The 19290-nt window shown below is 39.1% G+C and overlaps 2 protein-coding genes across 3 annotated transcripts in view; both read right to left on the reverse strand.

Moving 5' to 3' along the window:
• LOC126377320 (S phase cyclin A-associated protein in the endoplasmic reticulum) overlaps positions 1 to 19290 on the reverse strand; it is a 526515-nt gene that overhangs the window by 149241 nt on the left and 357984 nt on the right. The gene's annotated exons all lie outside the window — the stretch shown is intronic.
• Positions 9506 to 19190, reverse strand: LOC126377361 (uncharacterized). 2 transcript variants are annotated; one of them, XM_050025082.1, is made up of 6 exons: positions 18046 to 19188; positions 17597 to 17867; positions 15856 to 15980; positions 13169 to 13302; positions 11671 to 11758; positions 9506 to 10627 (listed from the first exon to the last, which is right to left on the reverse strand). In XM_050025082.1, the coding sequence occupies exons 1-6, from the start codon at positions 18746 to 18748 to the stop codon at positions 10581 to 10583; spliced, it is 1368 nt and encodes a 455-aa protein (XP_049881039.1). In that variant the 5' UTR covers positions 18749 to 19188; the 3' UTR covers positions 9506 to 10580. The 2 variants fall into 2 exon arrangements, with proteins under 2 accessions (XP_049881039.1, XP_049881040.1); XM_050025083.1 differs by lacking the exon at positions 11671 to 11758 and having other exon boundaries at positions 18046 to 19190.

Raw genomic sequence — 19290 nt, forward strand, 5'->3', positions numbered from 1 at the left:
TGATGATTTCATTTTACCGCGAATTTGGAAGGATAAAGAAGCTAGTAATAACTGGACTCAACGAAACGTGTGTTCCCAAAAAAATCACGATAGACAGTGAAAAAACCGGAAAGAACGATTCGACTACGGATTCCCTTAATCCCCCACGTAGTCTAAAATAAGCTTTATTTACTTAATAGCTTGACAAATCGGGTAAAAACAAGATTGCAATAAATATGTAAATAAAATGGCAAGTCCAGCTTTGAGGTGAAGTATTAAATTACTAATAGCTTCGAATTTAAATGGTAAATAAAATATCATGTAATATCAATTTCACTGTCTATTTATTAGGTACTTATTCGTTTTCGGTGTTGATTCCTCTATAACTGCAGCACAACTGTTAGTTCCCATTTCGTATTGCCTTGCAAATGCCATGGGCTTAACATTTGTAACTGGATTGCTCAAAAAAACATCCTCAAGGCGATATTCAGAGCAACGGAAGACAATATTATTCATGTCGCCGCAAAAATATCCTAAAATCTTTTGTCTTATGACAAATATCCAGAAACTTGTATAAGTTCCAACTGGATATTTGCAAAAGACAAAAAAAAAACAGGATATTGCAGTGACATGACTATTGATTTTCGAGCCCAGAAATTCATCCTAATCTATCGATGTTAGAATTTAGAATCTGAAGCACCAGACTTTTTTAAATTGACAAAAATATTAAACAACAACAGGTTATTGAGTCGCAAATTCAATAAAGTCTGCTTACGTCAGATGCAGACTAACTCGATATGAAAGGGGGTTTCGGATTTATAAGCTGCCCTAACTAATTTAGGAAGCAACGTATGGGGTTGCAAATCAAAGCCGGTAATTTGGTTTGTTAGTGATCCTGAGGGATGGAATATTGATTTTGGCTGAAACACGAGATTAGAAAAAGGCTTCGTCGAGACCGAACTAATAACGGGATGGAAGTGAAGGGATTTAAAAGCAAACCAAATACAAGTGTCGAGCCCACAACAAATGCAAGGCCCTTATCATTAAATAAATGAAACCTGACGCGATGGGAGCAAACGAAATCGTGCAGAGTAGCATGTGATACTCGTAGTACATAAATGTAGGCAATACTCGTTCATAATCACATACAAATAAAGTCGAGATCAACATTTCTCATGATCGAAAAAGTAAAAAAAAAATCCCGACTTCCAACTGAATTTAAGGCTAGAGAATAATTAGACAAATGCATCGTAAGATATATAAGAGTCTCAAAAATAAAAAGTATTGAATAAGTATTTTACCAACTTCAAAGTTAAGGTGTACTAGACAATGAAAGCAATGATATTTATAATTAAATAAAAAATGAGATTATGAAAATCGGTCAGCCAATTTCCTCGTTCGTGCTAGCTGACTTCACTTTGATACAAATACGTATTTTATAAAATAAAAAAAATAAAAAAAAGTTAAAAACACTTAAGATCTTCCGGTATAATAAATCAATGTTAAAGTTTCTTTTCACCTTTTTATGTATAAAATTAAGATATAGGTGTCTGTGTTTGATGGAAGTAACCTATTTAGTTAATATGTACCTAATCGTTAGGTATTTCTATATACTTATTGTGTCGGTTTAAATATACCTCTACTTCATTATAGCTTTTGTGGGAAAACTTTAATTTGCACAAGAAAATAGTAGTGGAATTGAGGTCGGTGCACTGAACCTGATCGGTCTTGGGCGTTCTTTCCAACTAAAGAAAATATTAATCGTGATAGAGCACGACGGAAATATTATTATTCCTGTTCATGCAGGGTAATGTTGAAAAATAGATTAGAGAAAAAAGCAATAATATAATATTATGCATTTTAAAGTGGCTAAGTGCCCTCTAAGGCGTACCCTGCAAGTATTCTCTAGGTGGAAGGAAGGCAGAGACATAAGTTCCAAATTGAGTCAGTTTTAGTGTCGTTGTAGACTAAATGTTGCTCCCAATAATTTGTAAGATGGTTTAAGGAATTTTGTATAATTTTCCAAAATCATACAAGTCTCCCGAACAGCGAGATGGAAGTTAAATAAATAAATAGATTTTGGAAAATTGCTACACACCGTATCTCCTTCGAGGTACGGATAGAAATTTTTAAATACTCATTCCTAAAGTAAGCATTAATAACCAAATATTTACATCTGTAGTGGTTACTTGGCTGTTTTTAAGTAATTTATTAATTAATATTTTCACGTAATTTATGTGTCTATAATTATTAATTTATTGGAATTAATTATAATTGAATAAAAAAAAATATGAAAAATTGTCACATTCTCTTCACTTTATACAATAGTTTTTACAATATGATATTTAATATCCTCAATGGTTGTAACTATACATTTCTTGTTCTAAATATATAAAAAACCCGAATGCTTTGTTCTTTTATTTTCCTACCCTCTATGTAAAACACGTGCACAATATTATTTACAGGTAGTAACTTTAATTATTCTGTAATTTTATTAATTAATACACATTGTTCAGTAGAAAAATGTTTTTCTTTTGTATTTTTAAGGATTATTTTGTTATATATATAAAAAAACCTTCTTTAACGTAAACCACATGCATAGGTACCTAATTAACCCCGCACTCAGCATAAAAAAAAATATTTTACTATCGATAATAGTCTTAACTTTGTTATTTCGTTTTTTTTTTAATTCCATCTATTCGAGTCACATTCAAATTCAAAATTCTAAAATATTTTTTATTCAGTAGGTCATTTTTTACATAGCGAACGTCTCATCTGACTAAAACTACTGCAACTTCTCACAACCTGTATAGCCGGGGAAAAGAAGCTAGATGAAATACATCGGCACATGGCCCTAGACGTTCATTAAAAAAAAACATAGTATTGTTATACAATTTAGTAACATGGATGCCTAATACCTGTTCCCAGGCAGTTAATTCTTCATATCTTCTAAATAATCACTAACATTATTTATTTCTAATCACCCTAAAGAATAACAAACTTTTCTAAGTATGTTTAAACACTTAAAAACAATACACCACTTTTTTTTTAAATAACGGTACTTGAAAACCGAAATCCCGGAATATTTTTGACCATTAGCTCTTAGACTATTTAACAAAATTAGGTACAAAAATAATCTATAAGTTTAATTATTACAACATTTACAACTGCATATTAATAATGTCAAAGGAATAATTTAGTGTATTTAAATAGACATATTCGAGCTCATAACCTCTATGCCTAAAGCGGTATATAAAGCGAAAGTTGATGGTAGGGCTGGCAGAGGAAGACCGAGGACTTACGATGATCAAATTGGAGATGTCCTTAGAAAAGGTTTAATACGATCTACTCTGAACAGGCGTGCGTGTATGAAGCGATTGATAAATGTGGAGGAAGCAAGAGAAGTGTGTCAGGATCGAAGCAAATGGAATTCTATAGTCTCTGCTTACCCCGGTGGGAAATAGGCGTGAGTTTATAATAATAATAATAACCTCTATGGGGTAGACAGGAAACGTTCAAAGTTTTTTCTTTTTATACTTGGCCATGCAAAGTGTAATTGTTAGATTACTAATTTCCCACTGTCCTAATTCGGGACGTCGATGCTCCCCAATGAGAAACTTTCCAGGCTACGTTCACCTAACAACAATAACAATTATTTGTTATAAGTGCCTACTTAGTGTCTTTTTGTTTATTTTATTTGTATAACCTCTGCTATGAAGGAGCGGAGTTTCCTGGCACAGGCATTACTATGCTTAATAGGAAACTCCAGCTACTAGTTCTAAATGTACACTATTGTTAATGCAAATAAAATATTTTTATTTTTTTATTTTTTTTATTTTTATTTTTTCACCAAAAACAATATTGATGGCGTTGTACAGCTTTAACGTGATAATTACCTATTTACTCATTACTCGGGTACGTAATTTTTCTAAAATACAATGTAATGGCAGTAGCATAACATACATAACTGCTGGGCACAAGCCTCCCCTCAATCAACCGGAGAGGGTATGGAGCATACTCCACCATGCATGCTGCTCCACAGCGGGTTGGTGGTGTTTTTACGGCTAATAGCCCAACCAACCGGGACCAACGGCTTAACGTGCCCTCCGAAGCACGGAATCATCTTACTTTTTCGGACAATCAGGTGATTCAAGCCTGAAAAGTCCTTACCAAACAAAGGACAGTCTCACAAAGTGATTTCGACAATGTCCCCATCGGGAATCGAACCCGGACCTCCAGATCGTGAGCCTAACGCTCTAACCACTAGACCACGGAGGCAGTATCATATATAAAAATAATACTGTTGCTTGATATTTGCATCTTACTATGTATAGAATTATATCGCTAACTATATTGCTTCTCTTTATTTGCTAATAATGCTTGGGTGTGATAAAAAGGGTCATCATTTATACCCAAAAACAAAGTATAAAATGCATTATGTCTGTTGTCCATGAAATTAGAAGGTTCATCATCATCAGCCGTATGACGCCCACTGCTGGGCATAGGCCTCCCCCAAGGATCTCCACGACGATCGGTCCTGCGCTGCCCGCATCCAGCGGCTCACCGACACCGACATAGCTCGGAGAATTGCAAAGCTGAAGTGGCAGTGGGCAGGACACATAGCGAGGAGAACCGATGGCCGCTGGGGCGGAAGGGTTCTGGAATGGCGACCACGTGTCGGACGACGCTCAGTGGGTAGGCCCGCTACAAGGTGGACCGACGATCTGGTGAAGGTCGAGGGAAGCCGCTGGATTAGAAGGTTAAACGAAGGAAAATCTGTACAGCGCCATCTAAATTGTTTTTGGGAAACGTAGCCTGTAAAGTAGGTACCTCATTGTCTGACCAAGTAGATTAAAAATAATAAATCTCACTATGCCCTACTTATAACATGTCCTTCATATGCCAAATGACGAGAAAAAAGCATTATTTTTTTAAACAAAAAAAGCACTTAGGAAACTGCAAAAAAAACACCCTGTTGATTCGGAAACAAAAAAAAACACCAATAGGGAGCTATCAAAATGACAATGTATGGTTCATAGCACGCGTCCACCCTTCAAAATGCGGTGGAGTGCGTCATCCAGGGCCGAAATAGGGGTAGTTCCTAGGACCCTCAAATCAAAGGATTTGCCATCCTTTCGACTTGACCAAAAAGACTATTAGGTATATTATGTTTTTAAATTTTAATTTATTTTTTTTACTTTGTCCCGCATTCCTGCAGATACGTCCTAACTTTATTTTAAGCTATACGTGTCATTTTCTTGTCCGCCGAAAAGGAAAGGGATGGGTAATCGACAGGCATAACATTTATGGAACACGCGTCAATTTTAGGCAGATATTTAAAAATCCCTTCAAGAATTTTATAATGGCCAATAAAACTCGACAGAATAGTGTGCACCGGAATCACGCTTGCCACCAATAAGACAAACCGGAGTAAGCAGGTAATTAATTACTTATTTATCCAAACCAGTAAGTAGGTAGTATAATTTTTCAAACAAATCAGCCAAGACGGGACCACTGTGGCTGGCAGCCCTGGATCTACAGGAGAGTAACTGGATTGGGCACACCTACCCACATTTAACGAGTGGCTGTGAAGGACATTTTTAAAAGATTTAATTAGGTTTCTGTGGCCGTAAAATAATTCATCATCATCAACAGCCTATATACGTCCCACTGCTGGGCACAGGCCTCCCCTCAATCAACCGGAGGGGGTATGGAGCATACTCCACCACGCTGCTCCAATGCGGATTGGTGGAGGTGTTTTTACGGCTAATAGCCGGGACCAACGGCTTAACGTGCCCTCCGAAGCACGGAATCATCTTACTTTTTCGGACAATCAGGTGATTCAAGCCTGAAAAGTCCTTACCAAACAAAGGACAGTCTCACAAAGTGATTTCGACATTGTCCCCATCGGGAATCGAACCCGAACCTCCAGATCGTGAGCCTAACGCTCTAACCACTAGACCACGGAGGCTGTTTTGTTTGAAACTAATTCTGAGAACTTTATTTTGAGGGGCGCCACTCTGAGGTCACGCACTACTTGAATGACAACCTTCAATGAATCCACCAGCTGCTGTCGCTGTAGTCGAAATCGACTATGAAGCATCATCATCAGATATTTTGCCAGGGCCACCACTGGGTGTGGTAAAAGTTAAGTAGGTAGGAGCCATTTTTGTCCCGTACTACCTAAGTGCGCCCCTGTCCTTGATATATTTAGTTTCACCCCCAGCCCTTCGTAAGGGCGGAGGACAGTGGCATTTATTAATTATTGATGTATTTATGCGTGTACGATTTATTTTTAAGGTTTAGAATGGCTTTTTTATACTACTAGGTAGGCTAGGTAATGGCTAGGCTTAAGTGGAGATGGGCAGGATACTTGGCAAGACGGGAAGACAACAGATGGACTAAGGCTGTTGCTGAATGGTGGCCAAGGGATGGTATGCGATATCGAGGCAGACCACCAGCCCAATGGTCGGATGACATTGTGAGCAATGGATGAGACTTGCACAGGACCGGAAAGGATGGCGTGAAAGAGAGGAAGCCTATACCCAGCAGTGGGTGGATACAGGGTGGATAGATAGATAGTCACTGTGGTGCTGTAAGTAGTTCACCGACTTCTCAAACGGGGTGCGCCGGTTTGAACCCCGGTACCGGACTTGCACCAATACGGCTATACAGGTCGTGAGAAGCTGCAGTAGTTTTAGGCGGATGAGACGTTCGTTATGTAAAAATTGACGATTCAAAGTGTAACATTCGGCTATCACTGGATTAGGTCTGTGATGGATTCGAACCTGCGACCTCAAAGTGAGAGGCAAGCGTTCTACCAACTGGGCTACCACGGCTCCAGTACACTTCAGAAATCGCAACTCATCTTAACTTTTGCTTCCCAAAAAAAAACTTCATTCAGATCAACATAATAGAATACTGTCTAAGGGACTTTTCCCTTCATAATAACATCTAGCACCCTTCAAATAGCCCTATCGCTAGAGCCCCAATGACGTCATAGGGGCAACGACCCCAAACCCCTCGAGGGTCAGTGAACCCAGTTTCGGGGGTGTATAGTAGATTGTATCATAAAACTGGGGTGTTAATGTAAAGTAACAACTTACGGTTATATAATCTGTGCCCTGTTTATCAAAACTTACAAGTCCTGTATTACAAGAACTTCTCATGTAAAAAAAATCATTATTACAAGCATGCGTTTACATGTTACGTTACAAGTGTCAATTTTACAAGTATATTTTACTATCCCACTACTATATTTGATCTTCTTCTTCTATCGTGTGGGTTGTGAGGTGGATTACCAACCCCATCAACCCCGGTGTCCGGGTTATTATTGAGCCGCCATAGGCCCCACTCATGCAAGGACTACGTACTTACTTCAGTAAGTAATAACCGGGACCAACGGCTTAACGTGACTTCCGAAGCACGGATCATCTTACTTTTGGACAATCAGGTGATCAGCCTCTAAAGTCCTAAACAAACTAGGGATCACAAAGTGATCGTTCATGATTTGTCCCCACCGGGATTCGAACCCAGGACCTCCGGATTGTGAACACAACGCTCAAATACTGGACCACGGAGTCCGTTACTTTACACGTATGGTCACGAGTACTAATATGTATACACTTTGAAACCATTATGTAAATGTCAAATATTATGATAGTGCAACAGGGTTCTAAAGTGGGTACACGATATTGCTCGTGACTGTACTTGTAACTTGTAGCTTGTGAAAGTGTAGACTTGTAAGTTTTGATAAACACGGCGCTGGTAGTTATGGATTTGGGAATTTAAGTTAGTGAGAAAGTTTTGGGTATTAAGTAGGTCGGTTTAACCCAACTTACGTATTTATTGAAATTTAAATTATAAAAATGCCTGATATTAAATGTGTTCCTCTAGTTATTAAATACCTTGTAATGTATACCTGCATTGACTATACATACTGTGATATTGATCGATTTTCTCTACCGAAGAAATTGCTCCAGAGCAATAAGTCCGCCGATTTGTACGGTTGCTAAATGTTTATTCCATGCTTCGTGCACGTTAAGCTGTTGGTGTCGGTTACTATTTACTGATGTAGGTAAGTAGGTATGTAGGCATCACATGAGCCAAGTCAGGGGCCTTTGGCGGCTCAATAACAACCCTCGCACCAGGGTTGATGAGGTTGGTAATCCACCTCATAACCCAAACGATACCCGAACCGACCGACCGGACCGGAGACCGGACCGGAAATATGATTGGCCACCTGATACGACACGATTCATTTATAACAAACATTATAGAAGGAAAAATTGAAGGGAAGAGAGGAAGGGGTAGACCTAGGATAACATTTATGAAACAAATAAAAGAGAAGGTGCAGGTCGTGTCGTATCGGGAGGTGAAGGTTTTGGCGGGAAGAAGAGAGGAATGGCGGTTACTCCACCGACAAGAGCGCAGCTCTTAAATAGAGAGAGAGAACCCAAACGATAAGAAAAAGAACGTTTGTATGTTTTTTTTTGTGTGCAATAAAGTACATATTTGATTATGATTGGATAACAGGACTTACGTTTACATACATACATACATCCACGCAAGTGAACTGGAGTAAACCCTAATGGGGTGGACAGAGTCACAAGTAACCAGAAGATAACTTGCAACCACTGTCAACAGACAGCGCCATCTTTAGAGTAAAAATAGAACTTCACTAACGCCCTCTAGTCTCGTTGCGCTGTATTACCTGTGACCTGTGGGTGAATTACACCCAAACAGCGTACAGGGCCATGCGCACCCATTATAATAACGCCTTCAGGGCGCTGATGGGGCTGCGCCGTCACTGCAGTGCATCTAGGATGCTAGCAGAAGCTGGAGTCGATAGCTTCTCAGCTATAATTAGAAAGCGCATCGCATCCCTGATCCATCGGGTGAGGAGCAGCTCCAACAGCCTATTGCAGACTGTCGCGGCAAGGCTGGACGTGGACAGTGCTATTATGCAGCACTGGACCCGCGTCCAACTTGCCAAAGACACTAAACTATATAATTATTTAATCGATTAATTAATTGTAATTTTTTTACTAACATAGATATAAGACTTTTGTTACTAACAATTACTATGGGAAAACACCCGAAATAAATGATTTTTATTTATTTTATTATTTATTTATTACTTGCTTTACAACTAGACGAGAAGGCAACCACCAGCAACTGCGCACACGCACTTGTTAGCATATTAATCTATACTTATAATATACCTCATAATTCTGTAAGAGGGCGATAGATATATAAGAAATAAAGCCGTGCAGAAGCAAGATCCTTTGTCTAGACAATTGTTCCCAACTTCCCAGTATCAGTGAATATACAACATTCAACCACTGTTGAAACGAATGACATAACATAAGCTCACAACTATATCCCAAATTCCCAACTGTGGTAGTCAGACTCAGAGGTACATTCACCGCAAGATCAACTAAGTACCCACACCTCACCGAGCTTTCTGTTAGACCGACGTGATAAAAATATAACCAGGGCTTAAGCATTTTTTTAATTAAACAACTTTTTTTTAATTTTTATAAGTTTTATTTTATTGAGAAGGATATGCATTGTGGATGTCTACAGTAGTTTAAAAACGACGATAAGAGTAGCACTCCGCGGCACGGCTGACGCGACACGACAAATACTGATTTAACCATGGTATAAGACCAGGTATGCTCAATCCTATGACACGCCGCCATTGCTAGCCCATTAAATTGGTATCTCCAACATTCTAAGAACGTGAATATTATTGAAAATTAAGTGAATTACTGACTAATGTATTTAATTACTATTATTTGTCACATATATAAAAACAATTAACTAATAAAAACTATTGCAAATAAATTGCTATTATAAATTGAAGAGGCGTTTCGAATAATATTGACTCTAAACTCTAATATTGTGGCGCCCCCTAGTGAGTTACAGACATGACACCTGTCTAATAACATGAACTCATCAAACACAAACCCGTTATTGAAAACCGCATCAAAATCGGATTATTAGTTTAGAAGATAATTAATAACATTTCTTTGCACAAACGCACACACAAACATCTCTCACCCTAAACGCATATACCTGCTCCGTTCCGTCGTGGGTAAAAATCATTAAAACTGTTCGTAAATATTTTACTAAAAGTTCAAAATTTCCTTGCAAAGTAATTTAAAAACATTGGACGTGGGTAATTTATTTTTTACGAAATGGCAACGCAGGGTGGGATGACGTCAGCTGGGCTAACCTTGAAATCGCTTGAAATGTTAGCTGTCACTTTTGAGCATACCTGCGGGCTTAGCACCGTAAGCACGCGACTCTTTCTCGCTGCGACAGAGTCATCTGTCTCTTTCTGTGCAGTACTGTGAGAGAGTGACGGGTGACGTGTGTCGAGGCGAGAAAGAGTCGCGCACTTACGGTGCTAAGCCCGCAAATAGGAGAAATAGGCAGTTTTTATCCTCATTGGGAGTAGTCGAGGTTTTGTTGAAGAAAATCACATTGGAATGTTATTTTTTTTAAACTCAGCAACGTGGTTTCCTATACAAGATGACGGAATCTTGATACTTATATGTTTAAATGGTCATCATGTCTCAGTCTTGCATAGACGATCAGCTCGCCATGTGATTACCCACTTCACATTTGAAGATTTCCACGCCTGTGGATAAATAAAAAACAAATTAATATCTCACTTGTGAGTTCACGTTCACACATACACATGGGATGGTCAAAGTCCTAAAATATGATGATCCAAACATAAGTTTGAATCACAGACAATTGGGTAGTTTTCTAAGTCAAAGATAAAGTATGAAATTCTGATTACTAAACAAAGACAGGTCTAAAGGTGACAAAAAAGTTTCCTTTTTTTTCTATTCAACTTATTTATGAATTTTAATAAAGAAAAAATTATTAATAATTTCGTCGATTTGTCACGTTTTTCTATGAAAATGAAATGAAAATATTGTTTATTGTATCCGATATAGGACTTAATTAGGTACATTCATTTAATTATAAATACAGAGATATATTCAAACTTAGACTCAAATAAATCCATCTCTTAAAAACTGAGCAGAGGTCCCCAAACTAGGCACAGCCTGTATCTTGGGGAACCTATGTCGTCACAGTGTGCTTTTTCATACAAATTCCGTAGTAATTTTGTGTCTGGACTTTTAGTAAAAAGTAACTGATTTGACTAGTTGGACACTACTCCATTAAACGTGACAAAATGTCGCAATTATTATAACATTTTTCTTTATTAAACTTCATCATCATAATCATAAACTGCCTATATACGTCCCACTGCTGGGCAAAGGCGTCCCCTCAATCAACCGGAGGGGGTATGGAGCATACTCCACCACGCTGCTCCACTGCGGGTTGGTGGAGGTGTTTTTACGGCTAATAGCCGGGACCAACGGCTTAACGTGCCTTCCGAAGCACGGAATCATCTTACTTTTTCATAAATAAGGTAAATAGAAAAAAGGCAACGTTTTTGGTCACCTTTAGATCTGTCTTTATTAATTTATTACCTGGAAAACTACCCAATTGTAAGTCATAAATAATTTAAATGTAATGTGAGCCATGTCAGGGGCTTTTGGCGGCTCAATAGTAACCCTGACACCAGGGTTGATGGGGTTGGTAATCCACCCCACAACCCACACGATAGAGGAAGAGATTTAAATGTAATTATGATGATGAACTTACCCTGATGTTTAGTAACGTGCTTCCTCAAACTCTTGATGCTGAGGAACTGCTCCTGACATACTCTGCATTTGTAATGATACCCAACCACCTGAAACACGATAATTGACGTACTTAATAAGTTATAGTAGGTATTATGGAGGAGCTCGGTGGCGCAGCGGTAAACGCGCTCGGTCTGCGAATGTTGAAGTTAAGCAACTTTCGCAAAGGCCGGTCATAGGATAGGTGACCTCAAAAAAAAGTTTTCATCTCAAGCTCCTCCGTGCTTCGGAAGGCACGTTAAGCCGTTGGTCCCGGCTGCATTAGCAGTCGTTAATAACCATCAATCCGCACTGGACCCGCGTAATGGTTTAAGGCCCGATCTCCCTATCCATCCATACGGAAGGCCCGTGCCCCAGCAGTGGGCACGTTAATGGGCTGATAATGCTGAGGTATTATGGATGGACAAACTTCACATGAATTGCCACCACCACAAGGCTATACAGAGATCGAATTACTTATCAACAAAACAAACTGGCCCGGAGTTTAAGTGACAACCACTATATGAGACGCCTCAAAAGGACGCACACATGGGATAACATACAGTAACACCTTAATAAAAGTAGCCATCTAATGAAGGGGCCTATCCTGCACGCCACTAAAACCAAACCATCAAAACTGCTTATGGTCAGTCGACCAAAAAAAAAAGGGTATTATGGATAAGGCAAAGGAGGGAAAGAGACGTAATACAATTATAACTTACGTTTATCAATAGAACATACCACCAAATAATTTGTACCACTTATTGTGGTAGATTCATGTTCATAACCCACACGATAGAAGTTCCAAACTTATGCGGCGGAAAATTCCACTTGATATTTTTCGGTATGGTATCACTAACACCTTGTTCGAGTATACAGTGTACAATACATATTGTGGAAGTGGAATTTACTGTCGGAAAATTAAAAAACGCAGGGCGGGATGACGTCAGCTGAGCTAACCTTGAAATGTTAGCTGTCACTTTTGAGTATACCTGTAGGCTCTACACGGTAACCGCGCCGCGCGCGGCGCGAATTATATCGAGGCCTTCGACCAATAGCCGTTTGACGTCCATCTATGTAGATAGCATTCGCATCATAATTAAAACACATAGTAACGGATTCTTACCGCGTTTAAAGCAGGGATACGAGACTCCCGATATTTCGACACTGTTGCAAGTGCCATGATCACGGGATGACTGATGATGATTATGATGAGCAACAGTGTCGAAATATCGGGAGTCTCATATCCCTGCTTTAAACGCGGTAAGAACCCGTTATTATGTGTTTTAATTATGATAATAACCGCGTAAACTTAAAATAAAGCATTCGTATCGTTTATTGGTCGAAGCGCTCAATATAATTGACGCAGCGCGCGGCGCGGTTGTCATGCAGACCCCACTGGTTTTCTTATACCATGGTTTGTATTTGTATCAAGTGTCCGGGGTGTGGTTATGGTGTCACTTAACAGCCTGTATACTTACAGAAGCTAAAGTCCTGGATATGATGCCGCGATTCTTCCTCACGTCCTGAGGAGTGTGGTTGGTCTTCAAATGAGTCAGCAAGTTGTACACGCTGACGAAGTTACGCGAGCACATGTGGCACTTTACCCCGTCCTCTGTAAGAGTGGAATATAAGTAAATATTAACATAACTCGGTGGCGCAGCGGTAAACGCGCTCGGTCTGCGATTGTTGAAGTTAAGCAACTTTCGGAAAGCCCGGTCATAGGATGGGTGACCACAAAAAAAAAATTCATCTCGAGCTCCTCCGTGTTTCGGAAGGCACGTTAAGCCGTTGGTCCCGGATGCATTAGCAGTCGTTAATAACCACCAAACGGCACTGGGCCCGCGTGGTGATTTAAAGCCCGATCTCCCTATCCATCCATAGGGAAGGCCCGTGCCCCAGCAGTGGGGACCTTAATGGGCTGGTGATGATGATTAACATAACATTGGACACAATTATGATTATCAAGTGCTCAGCGGTGAAGGAATACATCGTGAGCAACCCACATTCCCGAGAAATGCATTTACCGAGCTATGTGACCTAACCAGTATTGGGCTGGTTTTCCCTTCGCGGGTTGGAAGGTCAAACAGGCAGTTGCTTCTGTAAAAAACCGCACTTGTCAAATCTTCAGGTTAGGTAAGCGGACCCTGTGAAAAACTGGATAATGCTAGGGAGATGATTATGATTATGAGTTTATCCATGATAATTACGTTGAATAAATGTTTCTGATTTTCACGATTTGAGCCCGGTTAATGGCAATAGGCTCGCCCTCTAGATGGGGCTTAAACATTTCAAAGTTATGTTATGTTAATAACATAACACAAATCGTAAGCTGATGACCATATCCCAATTGGGGTAATCAGAGATAGATCCATAACAAGATGAAATAAGTACCCACACCTCACCATACTTTCTATTAGACCTACGCTCACGAGCATTAATATGTATACACTTTGGTACCATGTCACATTAACTTTTTTAACAAATTGAACTGTAAGTCTCACTAAATGTCAAATATGATAGTGCGACAGAGTCTTACAGTGGGTAGGTACATTATATTGCTCATGACTGTACATGATAGGTGGTGAGCCGTATCGCCGTCTATAACGGTCGAGCTAACTGTGTTAGTGAATTCTGCATTTAAGATAAATTAGTAACTCATTAGTGCAAGTCCGGGACAACATTGACTTCCTCATAATAAAAGCTTCAGTTAATAGACAATAATGTATGGTCATTGCAAATGACAAATGATGGATTTGTAAAGTTCTTTATTCAATGCAATTTGTTAATTGAGTTGTTTTCTCGACACAGTCAAAGAAAAAACAACCATTTCATTAGCAAAAATACTGCTTATGAGAAAAGATTTTAACAATTTTTCTTAACGACTTGTTAATAGGTGATTTTCAATTGATAACCGTACCTTATCTTGTGTAAACTTAGAATAGTTACGTTTATGAACAATACTTATTTTTATTTCTGAAGTCACAACATTACTACAGATACAATTAGTAAATTAGTAAATCTACTTAATTACGTACTAAATGACAAATGTGCCAACATAGAATAGAGAGAAGTATGGATAAAATCAAACTAACTAATATTAGGGAAAAGGATGTGATCCAGCCGATTTCGGCAACGGCGACTGCTTCAACTCCGACGTTCATGTGCTCGCATGTGGCTTATATAGCCAATCTTATTGGAAAAAATCCTCGCACATAGTGGGCATGTGAGTACACCATTTAAATATGCATAATTGATCGCCGTAGGCGGTCGGACTTTCAATTCATCGCGCTTGGCGTCAAGCTCTAAGCGCCGTCGATGTTCAAATTCATAAACTTTGGTGTGAACCAAAGCTCTCCATTCCGGGCGAAACCACCATTCCAGCCGCTCCCATTCTAGCCGCTAATTAGGGAAAAGACCCAAGTAGAAGACGTCACATATACAGCAAGAAAGCTGAAATGGAAACGGATAGGCCACACAATTCGAAGTAGGAGAGAGAAATGGTCTAAGGACATCACCATGTGGTACCCATGGATGGGAGGATGAAATTAAATGGCATTGGATCGGGAATAGTGGTGCGCTCTTGGGGAGGCCTTTGCCAAAGGGCAAACTGGCACATAAGAAAATAGAGAATAAACTACTATGATACTTTAATATTTATAGAAACTATAGTTATGTTATGCAAAAAAAAAGTCAGTAATAATGGTGCTAATTCCTGTAAATACCATCTAATTTTATTTTAAGTTATATCTGTCATTTTCTTATTCGCCGAAAAGGAAAGGGACGGGTAATCGACAAGCATAAAATTTATGGAACACACGTCAATTTTAAGCACAAATCTAAACCAACCGTCTAAAATTTTACATCAGTCAATAACCCGACACAGTTAAGTAGACAGCACGTCAAACGGATTGCATACCAGGACGTACCTTTTTGATTCGCTCGGGATATTCATTCATTTACTCATTCTTCCTAAAATTAAGAGCTGTGAATCATCCGTCCCTTTCCTTTTCGACGGATATGAAAATGACGGATATAACTTAAAATAAAATTAGGCGGTGTCTGCAGGAATCGGGGCCATTGGCTTATATTATTATTATTATATTATTAAATTAGTCCCTGCTTACACCTGCGGGGAATAGGATTGTGTATGTGTGTATGTACGTACGGTCAGTCTTCCTCCGAACGCCCCTCCAGGAGGCTTGGAAGCAGGGCGCGCACACCTTACAGCACGCCACCTCCTTCAGAACCCGCTTCTCTTTGGTCTCATCTTCTTCGTACTCCATGTCTTCACTGGAAATATTAAATAACATTATAAACTCATGTCTTTGATATCCAATGAGGTTGGAGAATGTCACCAGAGATCAGAACATGAGAACTAAGACAAAGGATTCCTCATCTTCTTCTAATCTTCTTATCCCCTGTTGGAATATAGGGCTCGAATAACAGATTTCCACTCCTCGCGATTTTTTATAGCCTCTGTTGCTTGCTCCCATAATATGCCGAGCGTTTTTAACTCTCGGTCAACCGAACCTCGCCAGGTCTCTTTGGGCCGCCCCCTTTTGCGTTTTCCACGCGCACACCAGGTCAGAGCTCGTCGGGACGGGTGCTCCACATGTCTTCTAAGGACATAGCCAATCCATCGCCATTACCGTATGCGGATGTCAGCCTCCACAGTATTTTGCCCAGTCAATCTCCACAGTTCTGTGTTTGTTTTAGGCCAGAAGATTCTTAATAAAAAAAATAATAGTCATTTGGATTGGATTGCTAGACATCTTTTTCCAGTAGATGCCTTGTACGTCTTTCCCCAGTAGCATAGAATAAGGAGTAATACTACATATAGAATGGCAACTCTCTGCTCCCCACCAGTGGCTGAAATAGGTTTTCCTCACCCTGCCTCGGTCTTACTTTAGTTTATCGTACGGCGTCAGATGTCACACACACAGATGCAAGTGTATGATAATGGCCCCGATTCCTGGAGACACTGTCTAATTTTATTTTAAGTTATATCTGTCATATCTGGCATCCTAAAAGTTAGAAGAAAAGACAGAGTGAGACTGACCGATATAAGGAAAAAGACGAAGGTCAAAGACATAACAGAACACATAAGAAAAATCAAATGGCGTTGGACTGGACATATGATGCGAGAAAAAATTGAGAAATGGACAAAAGACGTAACCGAGTGGTACCCCAGATACGGAACAAGAAAGAGAGGAAGACCAATTAAGAGATGGGAAGAAGAGATAAAAAATACAGCAGGAAATATGTGGAGAAGGCTGGCGAGAGACAGGGATAAGTGGAAAGAGCTGGAGGAGGCCTTTGTCAAAAGACAAATGGACGAAGAGCATAATTAAACACATCTTTTTTTTTTCTTTTTTAATATTATGTATAAGCAAAAAAAAAAAAAAAAAAAAAAAAAAAATTAAGTTACAATAAGTCCATAATAAAGGCTATATCTATCTATCTATCTATCTATCTATCTGTCATTTTCATATCCGTCGAAAAGGAAAGGGACGGATGATTCACAGCTCTTAATTTTAGGAAGAATGAGTAAATGAACGTGTCGGGTTATTGACTGATGTAAAATTTTTAGACGGTTGGTTTAGATTTGTGCTTAAAATTGACGTGTGTTCCATAAACTTTATGCTTGTCGATTACCCGTCCCTTTCCTTTTCGGCGGATAAGAAAATGACAGATATAACTTAAAATAAAATTAGATGGTATTTACAGGAATTAGCACCAATGTCAATGTGTAGTATCTGTGTAAAATTAGGTTTTTGTATGAACATACTCGAAAGAGAGACCTCTTTTTATTTACGCCTCCTCTATTATAATATCTTATGTCTAGTGACTTAAAAATTGAATGAATCTTGTGTAACTTCGGTAAACAAATGTAGATAAACACTCACCTATTCTGTCCCCCAAGCATTCTATAAACAGCAGATACTGCCTCCTTTGGTTTGTAAACAACGAGAATGTCTCCGTCTTTCTGGTCTTCCTTTGTCAGTATGGCTTCACATACATGCTTGTTGTACTTTGGATGCCCTGGAAGAAGCTGGTATGAACCCAGCATTTTCTTCTCCCGGTATTTTGGTAAGATACTTGAGAATGTTTCAGTTTTTTTCTCTCCGTTTTCATTCTCTGTAGTTGACTTACCCCAAATAGTTGTGTCAATTTTACCTGTAATGAAAAGCAATCTGTTGAAAGTTGATTTGTCATTTTGTGTTCAATAATCAGTTAATTTATTTTTTAGTTTTTTATTGGATTAGGTCTGAGCAGATTAGAAGTGAGAGTCCAGCATTTTTCTGACTCAGCTACCATGGCTGGATACTTAATTAATTTTTTTTTTTCAAATTACCTGTGGTTTTATTTTTCACATTCCTAAGTACAATGGTCTTTGTAGAGGATACCACCGTCCCTTTATCCACTCTTAGTGATCCATCACACTTTTTAAACTGATCAAGACAAAGGTTGTTCCAGTTACGCAGCCTCCTCAAGTCATTATCATCTTTTTTGATTGCTTTCACTGGAAGGCACAGAGGATCATCATAGTCTGGGATCTTTATGTCCAGCTTCTTTCTTTCAACTATAGAATAAAGTGGAGTTGGTTTTTTTTGAGGTGGACCAGGCCGTTTTTCTTTAATTAAAAATCGCCTTTCGTATTTCCGTGCAACATCTTGTTTCTTCACCGTCAAATTCGGCAAATTCTTTAACTTTTCTACGTAAGTTTTATTTGTATGGGCAGTGTTATGGTTTACATAGTACATCGATTTTGAAGCCACAGGTTTTAAAGTGTATTGAGTTCTTTTCGTGGGAAGTTTTCTTTTTTTACGCTGGGGCAGGTCCTCCCCTGGGACATAGTCGGAATCTTCGTCACTCCTATGTTTCCTTTTAGACTCTACAATTTTTCTTTCAACAAGCAAAGGATCTATTTGGTTTTGAATATCATCAACACTTCGAACGTATTCTATCACCGGTAAACTCTGCAAGTTTTGAACATACTGCTGAACGAGATTCTCGTCCTCATCAAGGTACTCTATTTCACCGTCGTCTTCCATCATGATGCAGAGTTGCAGGGAAAATCAACACTAACACAAAACAAACCAACACAAACGGATCAATTTTTTTTTTTTGGTTTGGTTTTCCCCGAAGGGTAAGGCAAAGGGAACTATGCCCATACAGCCATGTCTGACGTATTTTTTTTTCTTGATGATTAATGAAATGATGAAAGGTGATGATGATGAAACCTAAGCCCCCACCCTCGGAGTAGACTCCTACTCCGAACCCCAAACGAATTAACTCAAAAGTCCGCATAAACTTTTGAGTTATGAAGCGGCTTCCTGACACGAAGCGAAAATAGGCAGATACACTTTGTTTATTGAATACTCCAATATAATAACACTCGCGAATGTCTTCCGACTAACTTAATGCGATCATTAACCACAAAACACCACTTCGTATTAATTATTTAGATTATTCAATGAAGAAAGCAACTGTCCCGTTCCCGCCTCCCGCCAAAAAGCCACAAACGGATCAATCTAACAGAAAATAGGGTTATCTGTCAACTCATGTCAGCTGTATTTTTTTTAACACTGACTCACCA

Source organism: Pectinophora gossypiella, chromosome 23 (assembly GCF_024362695.1).
Source record: "Pectinophora gossypiella chromosome 23, ilPecGoss1.1, whole genome shotgun sequence".
NCBI lineage: Eukaryota > Metazoa > Arthropoda > Insecta > Lepidoptera > Gelechiidae > Pectinophora > Pectinophora gossypiella.